Consider the following 21,177-nt stretch of genomic DNA (forward strand, 5'->3'; position numbering starts at 1 on the left):
ATCTGGGTTCTGGAAAAATGAAATTTTATACAATGGACCCTCGGTTTTCGAACGTTTCCCTTTTCGAACAATTCAAACTAATAGAATTTTTGTTTATCAATGACAGCCTGCAAACAACCTATTTCTCGTACGGACGGCGGGAGCAGGGGCCTCGATCAATTACGTCATAGTTTTCGATCAATGTATATCGATGAAACATATGTATGCTCGATTTCGCAATACCTTGACTTTACTGTATTTTAAAGAAATCGCTAGAACCACAAAAAATTGCTAGAACCACAATAGAGGTGAGAAATTCACGAAAAAAAGAAATTCTGATATAGTTGATATGTATGCTTTTACAGAAGAAAATTTCATTTGTTACCAAAGTTAAATTGTCGTTCCTACTTTATATTTTACTGTGCTTGTTTCTTTTGTAAGATTTTATTTGCTATTATTGTTTTTCTATCAAATTTTATGCATTAATTTTTCTTATAATGAGTTGAATAAATAACCAGCTAGTATTTTAGAACGGATTAATCCCTTATTCATTACTTCTTATGGGTAAAATAGTTTTGATTTTCGAATAAATCGGTGTTCGCATAGGGTTTCGGAACGAATCAGGATAGAAAACCAAGTGTTCACTGTAATAATGAAATATTCAGATTAACAATCAGGTTTGTTTTGACTATTTGTAGCATTTAATTAGATTCAATGTGTCCCCCAACGACTCGTACGATCGAAAAGAGCATGAAATGTCTGGTATTGATAAAAGATTATTAATCGTGGACCCTTAGCATCATGATTTTTTTAGTGTACCTCCAAAAATTCCTAGCGAAACACTGATTACCGTGAAAATGAATAGATAGTACTTGGCGTAACAATTTTTTATTTAGACGGAAAACTTTGAATATAACATCGACGTTACACCATGCAGAAAATGTGTTATAATACTAAGCCATTACAGGTGTTTATACAGGTGTTTTTACTGTTATTGTTACCAACGCTAGTGTTACATAGAGAGTATATTATATCTATAGTAGTAGGGAATGATGTGATGAAGGGAGAAAGAAATGTACAAATATTTCAAATAAAACTTTCCGAAATGTCAAATATGTAAACGTTCATTGTATTCTGACAACCAAATGATACTTTTTGCAAGATCTAGCATGAGTGTAACATACATAAATCATATTAGAAAACACCTTCACTACATATAGCTATAAAGTTTTTCATTTCCACGTGTACTGTATCATATACGTATTTATGTCTCCGTTGTACATTTTTCCTAAGAAGGTAAAATAAAATGACCACGAAAAAAATGAAACATGTATCTGTTGCTTTCGGTAGTTCTAACGAAACTATACATACGCATTGCATTGAGTGAATGTGACACTTTGTTCTAGATGGAGTTTTATATTTACAAATTTTTACTAGAGGATAACTTGTAAAATATGTAGTATCTAAAATTTGTAGCGTAGTTTCAGAATAATTAATATAAAAAAGGGAAGCCTAACGGTTGAACTTAAGGTTTCCCATTAAGCTTCGAAGGGGTGTGTTTCAGAGTTTGGCGAGAGTGCGAGCGAGAAGAATGATTTTTGAGTGCGAATGTCCGAAAGAGTGTCTGTGTTGAGAGAGTCGTGAGTTGGCCTTCGTGGCAGCAAGTTGCGTGTAGTTTGAGTAGCGAGTTGTTTGTATATACATACTTCCTTTTTCTTATTGTTAATAGACTTAGTTATTTTGTTAGTGTCTTTCTATATTCTCGTCTTAATTATTTCCGATCCACATATTTCCACACTATAAATATTATTACAATAATGTAATTACTTATGATCATGTTACACGATTATACTAAGGGTTTTAAAAATACTATACTTTCCTTTGCTATACGAAAAGAATGTTTACCATGAAGGCTAATTTCGGAAATTAATTAGTTGATTATATAGAAAATATTTTATAAAATACGCGAACTGCATCTTCATCTTGAAATAATTCAATTCAAGTAATTATTAATATCTTAAATGTATTGACTATTCAAAATGTTCTTGAAAATAAATAGTTTCACCTGAATACTATAATCAATGCCTGAAGAAACTCAAAATAATCTATTGTTACAATTTTTATAGGGATTACATATTAATCAGATTAAATGCTCAGTAGTTCTAGTGTTGAATTATTCTATATACAGTGACGTTCAAATGTTCCTGGCCAAATAATTTTTGGAATTTTTCTTTGATAGGATGAATTTAAAGGAGGTTTTGTTAATATAAGAAATAAGGACATATTTACGTGGTTGTAGACTATAAAAGAAATTCGTACTATTTTGTTTTCATTGTTTGTATATTTAAAGAATACCTAAATTAATTGATGAGATCAGAAGTTTACGACCAGTTGCTGTTATAAGTTGGAAGCGATTAATGAGAGTTTACACTGAAATGACATTACATAAAGTTACTACTGCATGTGGTACCCGGTCGTTAGAATGTAAATACGGAAAATCGTGATAACGTTGTCGGAAGAAAGAAAATCATCTCGCGAAATTGCTTCAACGGTAATATCGTGTAAGCGGCATAATTAAAAAATATCGTGTTTGACACGGGTTAGAAGCCCGTTCACAAAGTGGAAGACTCTGAAAGGCCACAAAAATAAAACTACAATCATAAAACATAAATTAATTGCAGATTCAAAGAAGATACAGCTACCGACATCGCAGCTGAATTGCAGCAAGAAAAATTGCTAATTTTACAAGGGAAACAATTTTTTTTAAATTGTTCGCTTCGAAATTAATAATTTAGATTTCATGTATACACGTTGCAGTTTTGGAGATATAGTAAAAAATAAACATTCAACCCTGAACTTTGAGGGGTGTTTTCACCTCTTCAGAGTGGATGTTGGCCGATAAGAAGAAATACGTGTCAAATGTTTTCTGGGAAATTGTCTTACATAAGTTTGATCAAAATCGGTGCGTACTGGTTGGATAGGTTCCCTTGCGAGGCGATGTATGTATCATGACAAGAAGATTGCATGATACAGGACTCTTTGGCAGGGTCAGTCGTCCGAAAACTGATCGTTTTTCGAACGAATGTAAATTTAATCTCTTTCGAAATCATTGCAAGTATCGAACACCAATTACACTGTGGAACAACTTTTAACCTGTGTTGCTTTTTGCAATAACCATTAGGTGATTCTTATAGAGTTCCCTACCCTAAATACGAATCCGAGAACCAAATTGCTGGGTCACGTCCAGTTTTCGAAAAAACTGGGTTTTTGTAAAAACGGTCGAATTTTTCAGAGAACCAAGTGTTATGTGAAAACTAAAAACGATAGGCAGTTAAAATTTGTCGTAGAAAATAGAGGAGACTTGCCCGAATACAGTGACCGAAATAATCTTAAGTTCACACTATTAATGATACGTTATTCCTGTTTTTATGACATATGAGTATGATAATATGTCACTTTCTTTCGCATATTTATCTTAAAGGATCCTTTCTAAGGTATTTGACAAAAAACGTAAAGTAATTTAAGCGTATAATGTTTATTAACACAAATAACGACTTTTTTGCTACAAACAGTAGCAATTTCTTTGCGAAATATATATAGGTTCACTATTTTTTTTATGAAACAACGAATATTAAAGAAAAATATTTATAGATTTAAAAAATAATAAAAATTCAATATTTTGTTGAACCCCCGTTGTTTTTAATAAGTTCAAAGATTCTCTTTGGCATTGAATCGATTAATTTTTTTAATGTCTCCAATCCAATTTGTGACCACACTTCTTTGATCCCTTCTTTAAGTTCTAGGACACTTGTATACTGTTTCCCGTTGGAATACACCTTGCGTGCTAAGATTCTCCATAGATTTTCGATGGGATTAAGGTCTGGACTCCTTGAAAACCAAGGTAAAACCGCGAGGTTAATTCGTTCGAATCAGTCCTTTGTGGATTTTGCCCGATGGATGGCAGCATTGTCTTGCTGAAATGTGAAATTTGGTCCACCGATTTTATCGACATACTGAGCTAATGCGAATACTAATATTTCTTGGTATTTTTCGGCATTGGCCTTTGGAGGAAACCACATTGCAGATGTCTTTCCTTGGGATCCAAATGCAGCCCAAATCATGACACTGCTTTCTCCGTAATTTCGGCTCATTTTTACTTTTTTTTTATCACGCAGATCATGTCAATAGTATTGGAAACCATCTGGGCCATCGTTAACATAAACTTTTTTTCGTTGGAAAATACGACATTTCTCCATTGTTCCGTCCATCCCATATGCTCTTTCGCAAATTTGATTCTTTCAGCTCTATGAGCTTTCGTAAGCGGAGGTTTTTCGCTTCTTTTTGTATAACGAAGGGTTTGACTTTCTTTTAAAACTTGCTGTACTCGTCGCACAACAACTGATAAATCTAATTTTGTTTTTATTTGGGCTGCATTTAATTTATTTTTCTGGGCCTCGTGCAAAATATTCCCCTTATCTCGCAAAGAAAGTTTTTTAGGAGGACCAGTGGATTTTTTAGTGGCATATTTTTCACCTAATCGTAAATAATTGTTTACAACGTTTAAAGATCGATGTATTTTTAGTGCAATTGTTCTGTTTGAAAGTCCTGTATGTTTGAAGGCAGTAACTTTTCCTTTTTCCTCTTCGGTTAGTAGTTTTCCACGCCCTATTATAATGTACAAGTAATTAACGTTTTACACACTCCCTACCCGGTGGGGCGTATGCGCCCCACGCTGAACTTTCCGTTCAAGCCATTTGGTATTATCATTGTAAAATGAAGAATTTTTTAAAAATTCATTGTGCAGTCAATTATGGGCATCTTAATACTATTGCTGATGCGCTCATTTGATCGTGGGGCGTATACGCCCCACGCGGCGTGGTAGTCACTTTTTTTTACTGCGATTTGTTTTAACGTTAAAAAATGCGGTTCCCAATCGGCAAGGAACTGTACTGTAAAAGTTGCAACATTCTGTAATAATTGTGTGGATAAACCTCTTTTATGTTTGCCATGTTTTAACAAAGTTCACCGTAATATTCTTTCCTGATTGTATACAAACTTATGACATATGATAAATATAATATTAAATATATTTCAACTAAAATGTTTTATTTTAAACTAATATAGACATCATAAAAAAATATTACGCGCGAGGATGCGACTCACTCGGTAGAGTAATGTTCAGCCAGGTATTTGTTAAACTAATTCCTAAAAAAATAAATTTATTGCTTTGTTGTGTTATGCATCTTAAACTATACACCCTTTTCTTGACAGTTATGAGTTTTGCATTATTTTAATCATTGTAAGGCATACTCCAGAAACGAAACAATAAAGTTGTAAAGCGTGGGGCGCATACGCCTCACGCGGCCTGAATGGAAAGTCTTCAAAAAACGGTCTGGCAGGGAACGTGTTAGATCTTATATTAAGTTAACCTAGAAATTATTAATCTTTGTATTTGCCACTACAAATTTCATAAAAATTTGATGTAATAGAAGAAAATTTACCTTGAACCTAAGATTATTTCGCTTGAAATGTTCTATATTTTATTACGTTTATTATTAAAAATATACAATAACTGTGAACACTGAAGAAGACAGTTAGAAACAAACATTGCAGTATAGAATCAACAACTTTAGTATGTTTCAAACAATATAGATGGCAATACAATCGATAAACATACGAATGTAAATAGTGAACCTATCATTCTTTTGGCCACTGTATGTAGCTGTAAAAATTTTGAATTTTGCGTATCATTAAATGTTTGTAAACGATGAACAAAGGGCCGTGACTACGTGCTGTATAGACCTGAACCCCGGTCACTTCTTATATGTATATATAATGTTTAATTGTTTTATAAATTTTCATAATAGTTATGAGAAAGTTTTTCACGATCGTTATGTTTTAAATAATTTAACATTAATAATGACCGCGTTTTTCCGTCAATATGGTTAATAATACGTAATAATTAAATTTGCCGGTAAATATTAATAATTAGTAACAAAGCCTGATAAATTTAATAAAAATATATTCTATAATATTCATTTAGTACTTTATTTTTTATGAAAACATACGTGTCGACTTTAAAGTTGCGTAATGGTGCGTAATTCTTATAAACATTAAAATTTTCTGATGCTTATTTATTTATTCATTTAATTATTTATTAAATTATCTTTCAAAGATTTAACTGGTACGGCTTTTTTATTGTGGTTTGACAGACATTTACGGTTTCAGGGGTGATATTTCACCGCTCTTAGCGAGGATCGAACTGAACATATTGAAAATTATTACATTTACCATTGTTAGTTGTGAATTATTAATAATCACTGGTTCATGTAATGAATTCTTAAAAATTATTCACTGGAACCTTCTTGTTTGATTAGTATTAATGTGTATAAACCGATTAATTACTCGAACCGGGCCAAAATTGAGTTTTTCCAGTGCCGCTAAATACATGCACAAGTCAGCACAGTTTGTCAAGAACTGGGAAATCGAGGGTTAAAGCGAAACACCAATACTCGAAAAGACAAAGTGATTCTTCAACGTTTCGAGAAAAATCCGACCCTGAGACAATCTGAATGCGCAAAAAATATTGAAACTCTTAAAAAAAGGGACTTCTGACATCAGTAAAACATTGGTTTAATGAAACTGAGAACCAATGGACTTGGCAAGAAGACAACGACCCTAAACATTGAAGTCACATCTGCACCAAATGGAAAGCGGAAAACGGCATCACCATACTACCTTGAACATACCAATCCCCAGATGCAAATCCAATAGAAAATGTGTGTTCCACAATGAAGCACAGGATCAAAGAAAAACGTATTACAAAAATAGGAACACTTGTACATCATATTCGGAGGATATGGAAATCGCTAACTGTAGCATACGCCGAAAAATTAGTCAAAAGTATGCCGAGACGGTGCCAAGCTATAATTGCTAATGGAGGAAATTGGACCCCTTACTAAGTAAGAACGTATTGACAGACTGTATGTCCGTTCCAACTGAAACATTTATGGAGAACCGAAATAAGGTTGTCACTGTTATTAATTAGATATATAGGTTCTGAACTATATATCAGTTTCTGTTTCGGTTTTAGTTCTTTTTCTGTTTCGGTTTTAGTTCTTTCTCTGTATCGGTTCTATAATTTATTGTTATTTTTCCGTTCTGAAAGAAATGTAAAATCGATGTACAGAACCGAAAAGCAGAATCGAAAAAGAATAGTTATATATTACTGACAGCCAAGATTGGATCGTGGTGAATTTGCCGATGTACGACGACCTCACAGATCATAATGATTTTTCGATATGTTATTGGGGACATGATTTTGAACAACTTTTCGTTTTATACGTTGCTTACGGAAGGTTTTAGTTTCCGAAATAATCGTGAAGAATTTTTATTATTACTACTACACTGAATTCTATATGTAGAATAAGCACATCTGTGAGAGAGCACAAGATAACCACACGCTTCTCGCTTCGGCGGCTGCTTGCATCATCAATCAGCCATCGATCTTCTCTAGTTACGTGAACACTTTTCAATAAAAGTTCCATCAGTTTTATTGCGGTAATTATACACGGTAAATGCATCCCTCCTCCCAAAGAACTAGCTCCACCCATACAGATATCTATTATCTAACAATGAGTAAGATTCGTTTCTATATATTGTACGAAACAACGTTCGAAAGTACTACGATTGAGTAGAAATGTTGGAATTTTTGTAGAAGAGAGTACATACCCATGTGTAATTTGAGAAATTCGGGGGATCAAAGCGACGAATATGCAGCTATGTTTAGCTCCCTCACGGACGTGTTCATGTGTAAACAGAATTCAGTGTATAGTAGCAAAAGTTTTTCGTGATTATCTCGGAAATTAAAGCATTGTGTAAGCAACGTGTAAAGGAAAAAGTTGTTCAAAATCATGCCCCCAACAACATATGTAAAAATCATCAAGATCGGAGAAATCGGGGTACATCAGCAAGTTGATCAGATATGTAAATAGTAAGTACTGCAATTAATTCACAGACACAGAATGGGTCAACGTAAAGAGCTACAGGTATAGGTAAAGTAATATTGAATATGTATTAGCTACCGGAAAGTGTTTGCGTAATTTTCTTGTCAGCAATGAACTCACGACTGATTTCAATTAGCATTTCACTAGTTTAACGAATGAAATTGATACTAGTAGTGTTTAACCAGTTAACTGCATTCGACGAGTATACATGTCATCTTAAAACGTAAAATGGTACTAATTTTTTCAACAATAAATTAATTTTTTCAGATAAATGTGTAATTCTTCTTTGCTTTGCTTTAGTTTCTCATTAGAATATATTATAGATGCATTTGCTCTGTGCTTCACAAGTACATACTTTATTATTAAATTTCATTGCGCATACAATGTGAAATTTTTCAAACTAGATTCCACAGTTAACTGATTAAATTTTTATTTGAGAACCGGCAAAAGGATAATTTTAAATAATTTAAGGTATATTATGTGTCAGATATTAGAAAAAAAGAGTAAGATAAGCTCTGAATCGCCTATTATACTGTCTAATTTCTCTTTTATCCAACCTATCCGTCTAATATCGCTGAATTATGGCTGATTAACTGAAAGGATTCAAAAGACAATGTGCTGCGATCAAAAGGCAGGCGACGTGTATTAAGAATGTATTACCAGAAACATTAGAAGACCATGAATTAAACTCACCTAAGGTCAAGTTAGAAGAATTTTATCAGTCATTTCGAAAAACGTACCCTGAAATAGAAGTTCTTGATGAATCAGACGAATATGAAATCAATTTAATAGAATTTAGACACATATTACATGAGCTCGATAATCGCATGCGTAAAATGAGTGAAACAATGGTCCAGTTAACGTCTATGTAAAATTACCGCGTGTCGAGCTACCGATATTCCTTCGTGTTGTTGGTATTCCTTTCATGATTTCTTCATTACCCGAAACACTCCCTATGCGGCAAAATAACTAATGTCCTCAACATCTTGAACGTGTCGTATGAAAACTACTTGGTTGCATGGGAATTGTTAGTGAAGTGGTGTAATCAATCCATGAAAAATTATTCCAATACATCCGAAGTCGTTATTCGAAATGTTTGTACTATCGTGAGAATGTCCGATACTCTTACGGTCTTTGATTATGTCTACAGAAAAACACGTTAACGCATTAAAAGCGTTAAAAATATCGGTAGAATCGGGGAATGAAATCTTAATGAATATTGTATAGGGACGGTGGTTTTCGGTGTGCATCAGTGAATGAATTGGTGTGTATGCATATCATACATGAGACGTTTCGAAGATTCTAGAAATATATGACGCGTTTTATAAAACTAATATTTCTAGAAAAATCAATAATTCTAGAACGTTCCACGCACAGCTCAAGGAATATATCTAATGGGTGAAAACGATACAATGTTCTAGAATGTGCGCGAATGAAATGAACGATTTTGAAGGCATTATTAAAGAGTATAAATTGATTTTAAATTTTTATGTTAAATCGTGTAATTGCGAAGTCGTCATTTTATTAACTATTAACCGTCCGAGAGTGGGCTACTCGATTAGTCGTAGCGTTTAGTCGGTAATAAATTGGCGTATTTATGGTTTGTCTTTATTTATTTGTTTATTTATTTATGTATAAATACGTTTAACATATTTATGGTTTATATTTACTTGTCTATTTAACAGTTATGATACATTTAATTCCCTAAAATCATATAACCTTATAACATTTTATTAACTATTGTTAAATATATCCCATAATTCTAACATCCAAACTAGACAGATCTACAAATTCAACTGAACTCATATTGAAATTCTTCAAGACATCCCACTAGCTGATTCCGAATATCAAACACCAGCAACTCTCAATGCATTAAAGTTTCACAAAACAATACTAGAAAATTGTCCAATTAGATAAATCTAATATCATAGCCCACAAACGCTTTCTAGACTAGGATATCGCGATGAAAAAGCAATATATCATCTTTCTAAACGAATATTACAGCTTAAGCCGTATGACAGACATTGCCGACGTACGCTCTGCTGACCATGGCTGTTATGTACCATCATGAAATACTCAACAATCTAGGTCAACTATTAAATTACGAGTAATATTTGACGCGTCATCAAAACCCGACAAAGGCAACATTGGAGACTTCTTCATAATTGCAACATCGTCATCCTCACCATATTCTCACCAGGTTCCTTTTAACACACCATAGCGCTCGTCAATTGTGACGCCCTTTGTCAGTCGAGATAAGATGCAATGCTCTTTTCTCAGTAGAGATGCAATGCTCTTTTTCTCAGCAGAGATACGATCTGCACTTTCTCCTAATGTTCATGTATAAAAATACCCACCAAAGAACGAATAAAGCAGATGTTAGTTAAAAGTCAAACCTTCCATCTTACGTACTTTCACTCTTCTAATAGGAATAAGCAAATTATACCGTTCGTCGTAAAACATCGAATCACTCACAAATGATAGAGTTAAAACGAGTGAACTCCTCCTATATTCCACGGATATAGTTGAAATATACTTATTTGCGTAATTACAAGTTACCTAAAACTTTAAATGTAAAATCTATAGGAGAAAGAAACGTGAAGAGAATATTTCTTTTCTTTTAAACTTCGCCATTGCGCACCGTGACACAACCGACCGTGGTTGAAGGGTGTAACATAATCCAACTATTATCGAACTCCACGATTTCAGAATAACGATTCAGAATAACATAACAAACATGGCAGCGAAAGTTTCATTCATCAAACGTGAAAAATAAAGAAGTTTGATTTTTGAGTTGAAGGTTTCAAGTTCATCGCGAGCTTTTAATATTGGCGAACGCTTCGACTCTCAGTCTTTCTTTCTCCTTCGCTTACGTTGACTTTTTCTACGTCCGCTGTGCTGAAATTTTCGTTTCTTGAAGTACATAAATATGATAACTCTGAATCGAGCGATATCCGGCCCTCGTCCACAACAGCAGTTCGACCTTCGACCGGACAGGGTTAAACTTGAGTTGTAAAAGTAATACTGTAAATACTATTAGACAGAAGTGTCGAGAGTACACATATCAAATTTTAAGAGGCTCGGATGATATATGTAGTCGAAACGTCAAAATTTTTTGTAGTCAAGAAAAGTTAAAATGTACAGCGAAGAACGAAATATTTGGACTTTGCTGTCGTAGAGTGCAGTTACAGTGTGCTACTCAGATAAGCCAAGCTGGCCGGTAGCTTAAAAGTGAAGAGGGGCAAGGAGAGACGTCCACTTGCGGGCTCGGCCCGATAATAATAACGCAATTAGTTTCGGCACGTCTTTGTTACTGGTCGAGCCGCGAGCCGAGGTGGAGCGTGCGGCCGAATCCCTTTACCTCTCTTCACTTTTGAGCCACAGGTCGGTTTGACTCACTCGAGTAACGTACTATACCTCATTAAGGTAAAGCAGCTGGAGCAAAATCCCCTTTGCTCTTGAAGAAAATGGTTAACACTTTTTATCGTGCCATCGTATTCTACTCACCACGGAAACAAATAGTCTCAAAGGAACTATGGGTAAAAAATGAATAGTTTTCAATAGATAAAAATACAAAAACTAAGTTTTCCTTTTTAAAGCAGATTCAGTAGACGTTGTTCAGAAATAAATGGTAAATTGGAAAATTGCGATAAAACAAGAAAAACTGGCACTAAATACGACAAATCACTTTGATTCAAATCTCTAAAAATCTGAATTTTTCCGTGGCATTAATAAGACTTTTTTGTTGTTTTCAATAGAAAATGATGTTGCAGGCATTTACTTCCAGATTTCATTGTTTTTTCTTTCTTTTTACATTTAATTACAGTTATATCAGTAAGATGGAGTAACATATGTGTACTAATTTTAATTAAGGTTTTCTAAAGTACATTTCCGAACATCTCCAAGTTTAAGTTATTGTTACAAACGTTTAAAATTCTTCAAAGTACTTCCTTTGAGCATCGACACACATTTGCCAGCAACTTTTCCATACACGGTACGCATCCTGGATCACCCTCTTTATCTGTCGAACATTTTCACGTAGTAGGTAAAGTTAACTGTCTGCCCTTGAGGTACGAATTCTTTGTGGACCACACCCTTGGCGTCAAAAAAGACAGCGAGCATGGTTTTCACTTTCCATTTGTTCATTCTTGCCTTCTTGGGACGAGGGGACGTAGATGTGTGCAATTCGAAACTTTGGCGCTTCATCTCTGGGTCGTACTCGAATGTACATGTTTCGTCGCCAGTAATGAGATTGTCAAAAAATTGATTGATTGAATGAGTGATTGTTGTCACTCGGTAGATCTTGTGGTCGTCAGTCACCAATTTGGGGACTAATTTTGCACACACTTTTCGCATTTGCAAATTGACTCTAACGATGTCGTGCACAGTGGATTTCGAAATACTGAGAGCCTGTGCAATCATTCGAACACTCATTCGACGTTCGCTATTGAAAAATTCACAAACACAGGAAACATTTTCGTTACTTTTGCTGCTTGACGGCCATTCAGAGCAGAGGTCATCCTCCACCTCTTCCCGACTATTTTTACACAAATTCAATCACCTGGAAACTTGAGAATAGGAGAGAGCAGAGTCCCCGTATGCTTCCTTAATCATTTGATTGGTGTCGGCGAGGCTTTTATTCAGTTTAGAATATAATCGCGTAACGTTGTTCGATAGTTTTCTCCATTGTGCCTCGTGACACAGACATTAATAAGAGGTTCACAGAAACAACGATTCTAACGCTCTCAGAGCGCAGAGTAGACCGAGCGTGCAAGCGTTGCGAAGCTAAGAGTCCCCCCCCCCCCCCCCCCCAATAAGTCGGAACGTGCCAGGACCAAGAAAAATGGCGGAAAAAAACAAATTGCAGTACTTTTTGGACAGACCCTGTATATTAGAAAGAAGAAGTAAAAAAAATTGTCTTAAAAACGTCTCGATTTCATCTATGTGGAGAGTGAAGTTTGATATGGCTCTGCGAAGAGGGCGCGTGCGAGAAGGTCCTTGTAATGCTCTCTCACGTGAAATTCAACAGTTATTTACAAGAAAAGTATTCACTTTTTACCTATGGTTTCTTTGAGACTATTTGCCTCCGTGATAAGTAGAATACGATGGTGTAATAAAAAATGTTAACCCTTTTGTTTTTGAAGAGCAAAGGAAATTTTAATCCAACAAACTCCATTAAACCGAAGGTGTAGAATTACATTATAATTACAAAGTCCAAACATTTCATTCCACTCTGTACATCTCGCGTACGTCGCGACAACCCGTTGCTTTCAATCGGTTTCTGGACATGTACACCCACCAACACTGTACGACGATCTCGAAAGTATTTTACCGTGTTCTTATCACATTATCCGAGATTCGGAAATTAAAAAAGGGGCGATAATTAAATTTTTAAAAAACGCCCATGTGTCAGAGTTCACGCAAGGGACAACTATTTACATCGCATCTACGAGACCGGGTACAAAACAACACGAAGCAATGATAAAACGGCATGGCGTCCATAAAGATCGAATTGTTGAACGAAGAAAACTTCGATACAAGGAAACTGCACATGGGGAGCTCTTCTGGAGAAAAACGGTACCCGGGGATACGTAAGTGGAGAAAATGAAAAAAACAAACTTAAGCCCGTAGCCAAAGACGCAGCATTGGAAGTGGCCATTAAGGTGTGAATGAGAAATGTGACAAAAGGGCGAGGGCAGACATAATTTTATTCATTAGACTTAGTGAAATAAAACAAATTAAAGGTTGCGAAACTTCATGCGACGTTTCGCTATAACTGGAGGGAATTTACTAATCCAAGTTTTTGTCCTTTGTTTTTGTCGCCCACCAATAATGACCATGCATTGAACGCCGAGGCAGTTCGAGTATCGTGAGTGGAAGAGTCTTCTTTTCCATCTCCACCTTTACAGCTCGGTGATCGATGAAGCTTTGCTAGCTGACCTATTTGTTTATTGTTAACCTTAAAAGGCTATTAAAAATGATTTTTTTATGATTTCTGTTAGAGGTCCATTTTATACTCAGTTTTGCAAGGTCTCCAAAAATCATTTATCTTTGTTATGACGGCAGTTCCAGTACTCTACTAACAGAGGACTAATACACCTACAGTGCGTTACTGACACGTGAACCAAGCCAGTCTATAGCTTAAAAGTGAAGAGGGGCAAGGGGGCAAATATTCAACTCGCGGCAATCGGCCCGATAATACTGGTAGAATTAGTTTCGGCACGTCTTTGTTACTGGCCGAGTCACAAACTGAGATGGAGCGTGCGACTGAGTCCCCTTGCCCCACTTCACTTTTGAACCACAGGCCGCCGGCTTGGCTTACGTGAGTAATGCACCGTAGATAGGCTTTCCACGCTCCTAGCCAGTCCCAACTCAATTTGCATATAAGCAACTATTAAACACTCGCTCCAGCGGCTATGGTACGGGTCTACCAGATTGTCTTACTGACGAGTCGAGAACTGGTAGATCTCGGACAAAACGCTCTACTCCCTCTCCCACAAACTCTCCCTAACTCATCCTTTTTCAGTAAAATCCACGGCCGCTTCGACGTAATTAAATTTAAGTCAATTGTTTTAATTTTAAGGAGTAACCTTTTATTAGTTTATCTATATTTTACGCAAAGATTTCAAAAGGTTTTATTTGTTTATTTTAAGCGTAAATTCGTTTGCACGGACTGTTCTTAGCAATCATTATTGTTGAGATGAACAACTTTTGAATTCGGCACCGTCGCCAGTGTATTCTGCCTGTTGCGCGTGCGTCATGAGCGACGATGTGAGCGATGCGATGCATTTTTCTGACGCTTGTTCTCTCGACCACGGGTTACGTGTTTCTTAAGATTTATAATAAATAGTACATAGTTATAAAAGGAAAGCAGGCTTCTTTATTCCTTTCACACAATAGGTTATGGGCCCCGTCACAATCATATAAAGACAAAAGGAAAGGTGGTAATCAGTGAAAACAAATTAAGACATTCGGAGCGTCCAACGATGTGAGGCATTCAGAGACATAGTAGACATCACAGACGTGCAGAATGTGGTGAATTTCAACAGTTCCAATTTCCAAGCCTGGACATTTCGAATGCGCGCAATATTCATTGCAAATGATATTCTTTCTATAGTCGAAGGGACCGAAGCGAAGCCGGAAACTGAGGTACAGGAGTAGCTCTGAAGTAAACGTGACACCCGCGCCATGTTTATTTTATCATCAATCGGGCTATCGCAACTTGAAAACCTGTTACCGTGCGAGGACTCTGCAACCATGTAGAAAAAACTCGTTTCACTTTACAAGCGACGCAGTGAGTCCAATAAATTATTACTTATAACTCGTTTTCATGATTATCGAATGCCAACGAGCACAACACATAGCGAGAGTCAAAAGTATGCTGCGGCAGCTCGATGATACCCGAGAGAAGATTTCGGACGGAACAATTGTGGCCAAGCTACTAGGAAGTCTGCCATCAAGTATAACGCCTTAATGATGGCATGGAACAGCGTAGAGACAAACAAACAAACTCTCGAAAACATCACAGACCGATTTATACGAAATCCCAAAGTACCGAAAAACACAGAAGAAATTTCGAATGTTTCTATTGCAAAAAGAAAAGTCACGTCATCAAATATTGTAGAAAAAGACAGAGCGATTGTGAAAATAAAAATTCATCGGACCAAAAAGATGAAGAACATTTTACCAATCTAAATGCATTCTCCGTAGAGGAAAACTTGTAAGAAGTTTTCCTAGATCAACCTTCATAGGAATATTGGATTCTTGACAGTGGAGCATCCGAACACATGTCACTTCAAAAAGGATGGTTTCGTGAATTACATCACTGCTGCAATGAATATGTATCACTCAGAGATGAAACATCATGTAAAATCAAAGGCTGAGGAATCATGCTTATCATAAGACATAATGGCAAAGATTGGGTCAGTGGAAGACTTTAAAACATTCTTCTCGTTCCCTTATCTAAGAAAAATCTATTTTCACTGAGAACATGTGTAGAGAAATGATATTTAATCAATATCAAGGACAGAACTGTTGAAATAGCCAAAAAAGGCACTGTTGTAGCACTTGCAGTCAAACATGATAATAATTTCTATAAAATGATATTCAGAGTCACACATAACCTAAAAATTTCATCGACACTGATGTGAGAGGGCCAATGGAGGCAGAGTCCATCAGAAGATCAAGATTTTTTGTCAATTTTAAAGACAACACCTCGAGTCATAAATAAGTTTACTTAATAAAACCCAAAAGTGATCTCTTTGATATCTTGAGTGTTCTGCCGACACCTGAGCCTTTTTTGCTCCTGCTTAGTTAGGCACAGGTTTACCAAAATGCCTTACTGATGAATTTACTTCGACCCAATTTCAAAGTAGATTATAATTTCACCGACGAACAAGAGACAATACTTAAAGAAACAAATCAGAAGAGGACACAGAAGAACAATACGAACCTGCTGATAAATACAACATAGAACCACGCCAACTTAGAGATCGAACAACGCTGAAAACACCATACCGATATTAAGCAAACTTTGTCGAATTCATCGAGCCAAAAACATATGAAGAAGCATTCGCTGGTCCAGATATAGACAAGTGGCAAGCAGCAACTGACGAAGAGTTAGAATCACACCAGAAAAATGACATTGGGAAAATGTAAACACTCCCAGATTGGGCGCTCTGCAGTAGTATGTAAATGAATCTTTTTTAATGTAAAGACATCGTCAAAGTCAGAAAAACCTTCTTTTAATGCTTAATTGTGTGGAAAAGGTTACTCACAAATACCCGGAGACGACTACGAAGAAATTTTCTCACTCGTTGTTCAGTACGAGTCACTCCGAACACTTCCAACTATCGCTACACAGTACGATTTCGAGATTAAACAATTTGATATAAAAACTGTATTTTTGTCCGATGATATAAATGAGAAAATTTATATGGTTGTTTCAAGGGGTGTGAAAAACGATTGTAACAAAGTATGCAGGCTTGTAAAATTGTTGTATGCCCTCAAGCAATCACCACGTTAATGGAACTGTAAATTTGATTTCTTCTTAAAATGTTATAACTTTGCTCAAAGTGTTTCGAATCCTTGCGTGTATTATGGTTGCAGTAATGGATCACAGGTCTTCAGCTATTTTTGTTGACGATGACTTGGTACTAACTGAAACCAAAGATGTGCTTATAATGGTAATAGACTCACTCGAAGTATCATTTCAAATTACCGAAGGAGGCGCAAATAATTTTATTGGAATGCAAGTCGAGCGCAATCGGGAAAAACATTCAATCTTCATTCATCAAACGAGGTATTCTGAATGTGTGTTGGCTCGATTCTGTATAGACGAAGCGAAAAGTGTAAGCACGCCAAATGGTTCGAATTCAATAACAACAATTACGAAGGCAGAACCTTGCTAACGATAGAATGTGCTACAAAGTATGTGAATGAGATAAATGTATTTGAATCTATGTACGAGTAAGATAAACTTGGGCCTGAATGTATAAATAGTGGGTGTGAATTGTTTTTGATTTATTATGTGTTGAAATGAAACTGTGAATATTTAATTCAGTGTTTCTGTTAATTATTTATCCCTTAAAAACTGTTGTAGATTTAAGTATTGTTAAATATATCCAATGCATACCTAAGTAATTACCCATATTTATATTGTCGGGAACTAGAGCTGGACGGCAATAACATGTGTAGGGGAATTGTTGTTCAGAATGATATCCTTTATAAAGGATATTTGATGAGGAAGACCATTTTCTAAATAATTGTGGCAAAATTTTCTGAGTAATATTTCTGTATATGTATCTTATGATCTTATGATTTTTGTAGTGCAAATAATGTTGTATCACAAACAAAACAATACTGATCCAACTACACTAATATCCTTATTTCGAAAACTAGAAGAAACATTTACAAACCATACATACACGCATTTATACCGACGGATCCAAGATCCCAAACGGTGCTGAATACGCAGTAGTCAGCAAATAATCAACTGTAAAACTCAAGCTCCACCAGAAAGCATCTACTACTTTTTGTAAACTCTACGCAATAAAACATGCCATCGAATTCACAACTTCAGAACTAGATAAAAACTTCGTCATGTTTTGCGACTCTGTAAATGCTATCTCAGTAATCCAAAATCAGTGGAAAAATGACTCCACTATCCAAGAGTGTCAAGCACTCTACACCATTTACTCTTCCCAGGTTGGCATTGCAAGGAACGAGGAGGCAGCTAAAGAAGCAACAATCTACCGACTACAATTAGCTACTATCCCAATCTACCACTTGGAACTATAATTCTAAATCTAAATCTAAAACAAAAAAATAAAGAAACACTGGAACAAAACATGGAATTCACAATTTAATCCACAATTAATAAAAGTTAAAGACGACTTCTTCAAGAAATCCCTCGCACGCTCTCTACCTAGACGAGATCAAACTGTAATATAATATCATATATTATATTATATTATATGATTGATATATGATATTATGTGATATTATATTATATTATACTATAATATAATATAATATAATATAATATAATATAATATAATATAATATAATATAATATAATATAATATAATATAATATAATATAATATAATATAATATAATATAATATAATATAATATAATATAATATAATATAATATAATATAATATAATATAATATAATATAATATAATATAATATAATATAATATAATATAATATAATATAATATAATATAATATAATATAATATAATATAATATAATATAATATAATATAATATAATATAATATAATATAATATAATATAATATAATATAATATAATATAATATAATATAATATAATATAATATAATATAATATAATATAATATAATATAATATAATATAATATAATATAATATAATATAATATAATATAATATAATATAATATAATATAATATAATATAATATAATATAATATAATATAATATAATATAATATAATATAATATAATATAATATAATATAATATAATATAATATAATATAATATAATATAATATAATATAATATAATATAATATAATATAATATAATATAATATAATATAATATAATATAATATAATATAATATAATATAATATAATATAATATAATATAATATAATATAATATAATATAATATAATATAATATAATATAATATAATATAATATAATATAATATAATATAATATAATATAATATAATATAATATAATATAATATAATATAATATAATATAATATAATATAATATAATATAATATAATATAATATAATATAATATAATATAATATAATATAATATAATATAATATAATATAATATAATATAATATAATATAATATAATATAATATAATATAATATAATATAATATAATATAATATAATATAATATAATATAATATAATATAATATAATATAATATAATATAATATAATATAATATAATATAATATAATATAATATAATATAATATAATATAATATAATATAATATAATATAATATAATATAATATAATATAATATAATATAATATAATATAATATAATATAATATAATATAATATAATATAATATAATATAATATAATATAATATAATATAATATAATATAATATAATATAATATAATATAATATAATATAATATAATATAATATAATATAATATAATATAATATAATATAATATAATATAATATAATATAATATAATATAATATAATATAATATAATATAATATAATATAATATAATATAATATAATATAATATAATATAATATAATATAATATAATATAATATAATATAATATAATATAATATAATATAATATAATATAATATAATATAATATAATATAATATAATATAATATAATATAATATAATATAATATAATATAATATAATATAATATAATATAATATAATATAATATAATATAATATAATATAATATAATATAATATAATATAATATAATATAATATAATATAATATAATATAATATAATATAATATAATATAATATAATATAATATAATATAATATAATATAATATAATATAATATAATATAATATAATATAATATAATATAATATAATATAATATAATATAATATAATATAATGTAATGTAATATCAAGAATCACAATAGGCCACTCAAAATCCACACATCAGTACCTACTCGACAAAGAAGAACCGCCAACTTGCGAATTATACAAAACCTGCCTGACTTTGAGGCACACCATCGTTCACTGCAGAAGATACACTGCCAGCAGACAATAATTCAATATTAACCCCATCATCGAAGGCAACTTAAAAAAACACAAACCGATCGAAGATCTACTAAAATACCTGAAATACGCCAAACTATAAAGCAAATTGTAAACTCCCTTTGTACGTCGCTAATAACCAACGTGAGGTTGATGCGACAATAAATAAATATATAAACATATAACACACAAAGTTTCATGATTTATTGGATTTCCGAGTTCGATACCTTTCCTTGTCAGTAGCTTTTATGTATTGTACTTATGTCGGCCTTCTAAATCGTATATGTTTGACGTTTTATTTTGTTAACACTTGTATGAAACAAGTATGTGAAATAATTGAAAACAAACAACAATAATGATAGAAAAATTAGTGTTTCGAACCACGAGATACCGCGTCCAAGTTCGCGAACGGGTTAATTCACAGCTATATGCAATGTTAAAGTGTTAACAACACGTATGAAGATCAAGGTTATCGATGTGCTGCTCTGAAAGTAAATACTTACTAATACTTTTATTAAAACACATGTATGCTACCAATATTTTTTATAATAATTTCTTTGGTCGATGCTTTCTAAGTCATAACTTGAAATTGATTATTTACGACCATCCTACTCGATTAATAAATTGAAAATGAAACAATTCAATTTGACTCAATTCGATTCAACTCAATTTGATTCGTTATGGAAGACACTATCTTCAGATATGTTGTAATTCGAACATGCTATTAACCGATTAGAAACTAGTGTTATTTTAAAAGACGAATCCCAGGGGATTAACATTATCGAGATTTTTCGTACTACTGTTCGGACATATTTATACACCTATATCCTTACACACTGGGTGTATAATTAGTCTCGAATGGGTCAAAAGTGAAATGACCTCAAAGGACTGATACGATACGTTGGAGATGTTCACAATGTACT

The 21,177-nt window shown here is 32.8% G+C and overlaps 1 protein-coding gene across 18 annotated transcripts in view; it reads right to left on the reverse strand.

The window, feature by feature from the left end:
• Positions 1–21,177, reverse strand: part of msn (serine/threonine-protein kinase msn) — a 179,161-nt gene that overhangs the window by 2,878 nt on the left and 155,106 nt on the right. Inside the window, exon 18 of one of the 18 annotated variants that reach the window (XM_076372757.1) lies at positions 1–8,726. The exons of 14 other annotated variants lie outside the window; for them this stretch is intronic. In XM_076372757.1, the coding sequence (XP_076228872.1) occupies positions 8,704–8,726 (23 nt within the window). In that variant the 3' untranslated portion in view covers positions 1–8,703. Of the gene's footprint in view, positions 8,727–12,799; positions 15,235–20,116; positions 20,337–21,177 lie in introns of those variants that run through there. 3 more of the 18 variants (XM_076372754.1, XM_076372758.1, XM_076372755.1) reach the window with 3 other exon arrangements.

Source organism: Nomia melanderi, chromosome 12 (assembly GCF_051020985.1).
Source record: "Nomia melanderi isolate GNS246 chromosome 12, iyNomMela1, whole genome shotgun sequence".
NCBI classification, from domain to species: Eukaryota; Metazoa; Arthropoda; class Insecta; order Hymenoptera; family Halictidae; genus Nomia; species Nomia melanderi.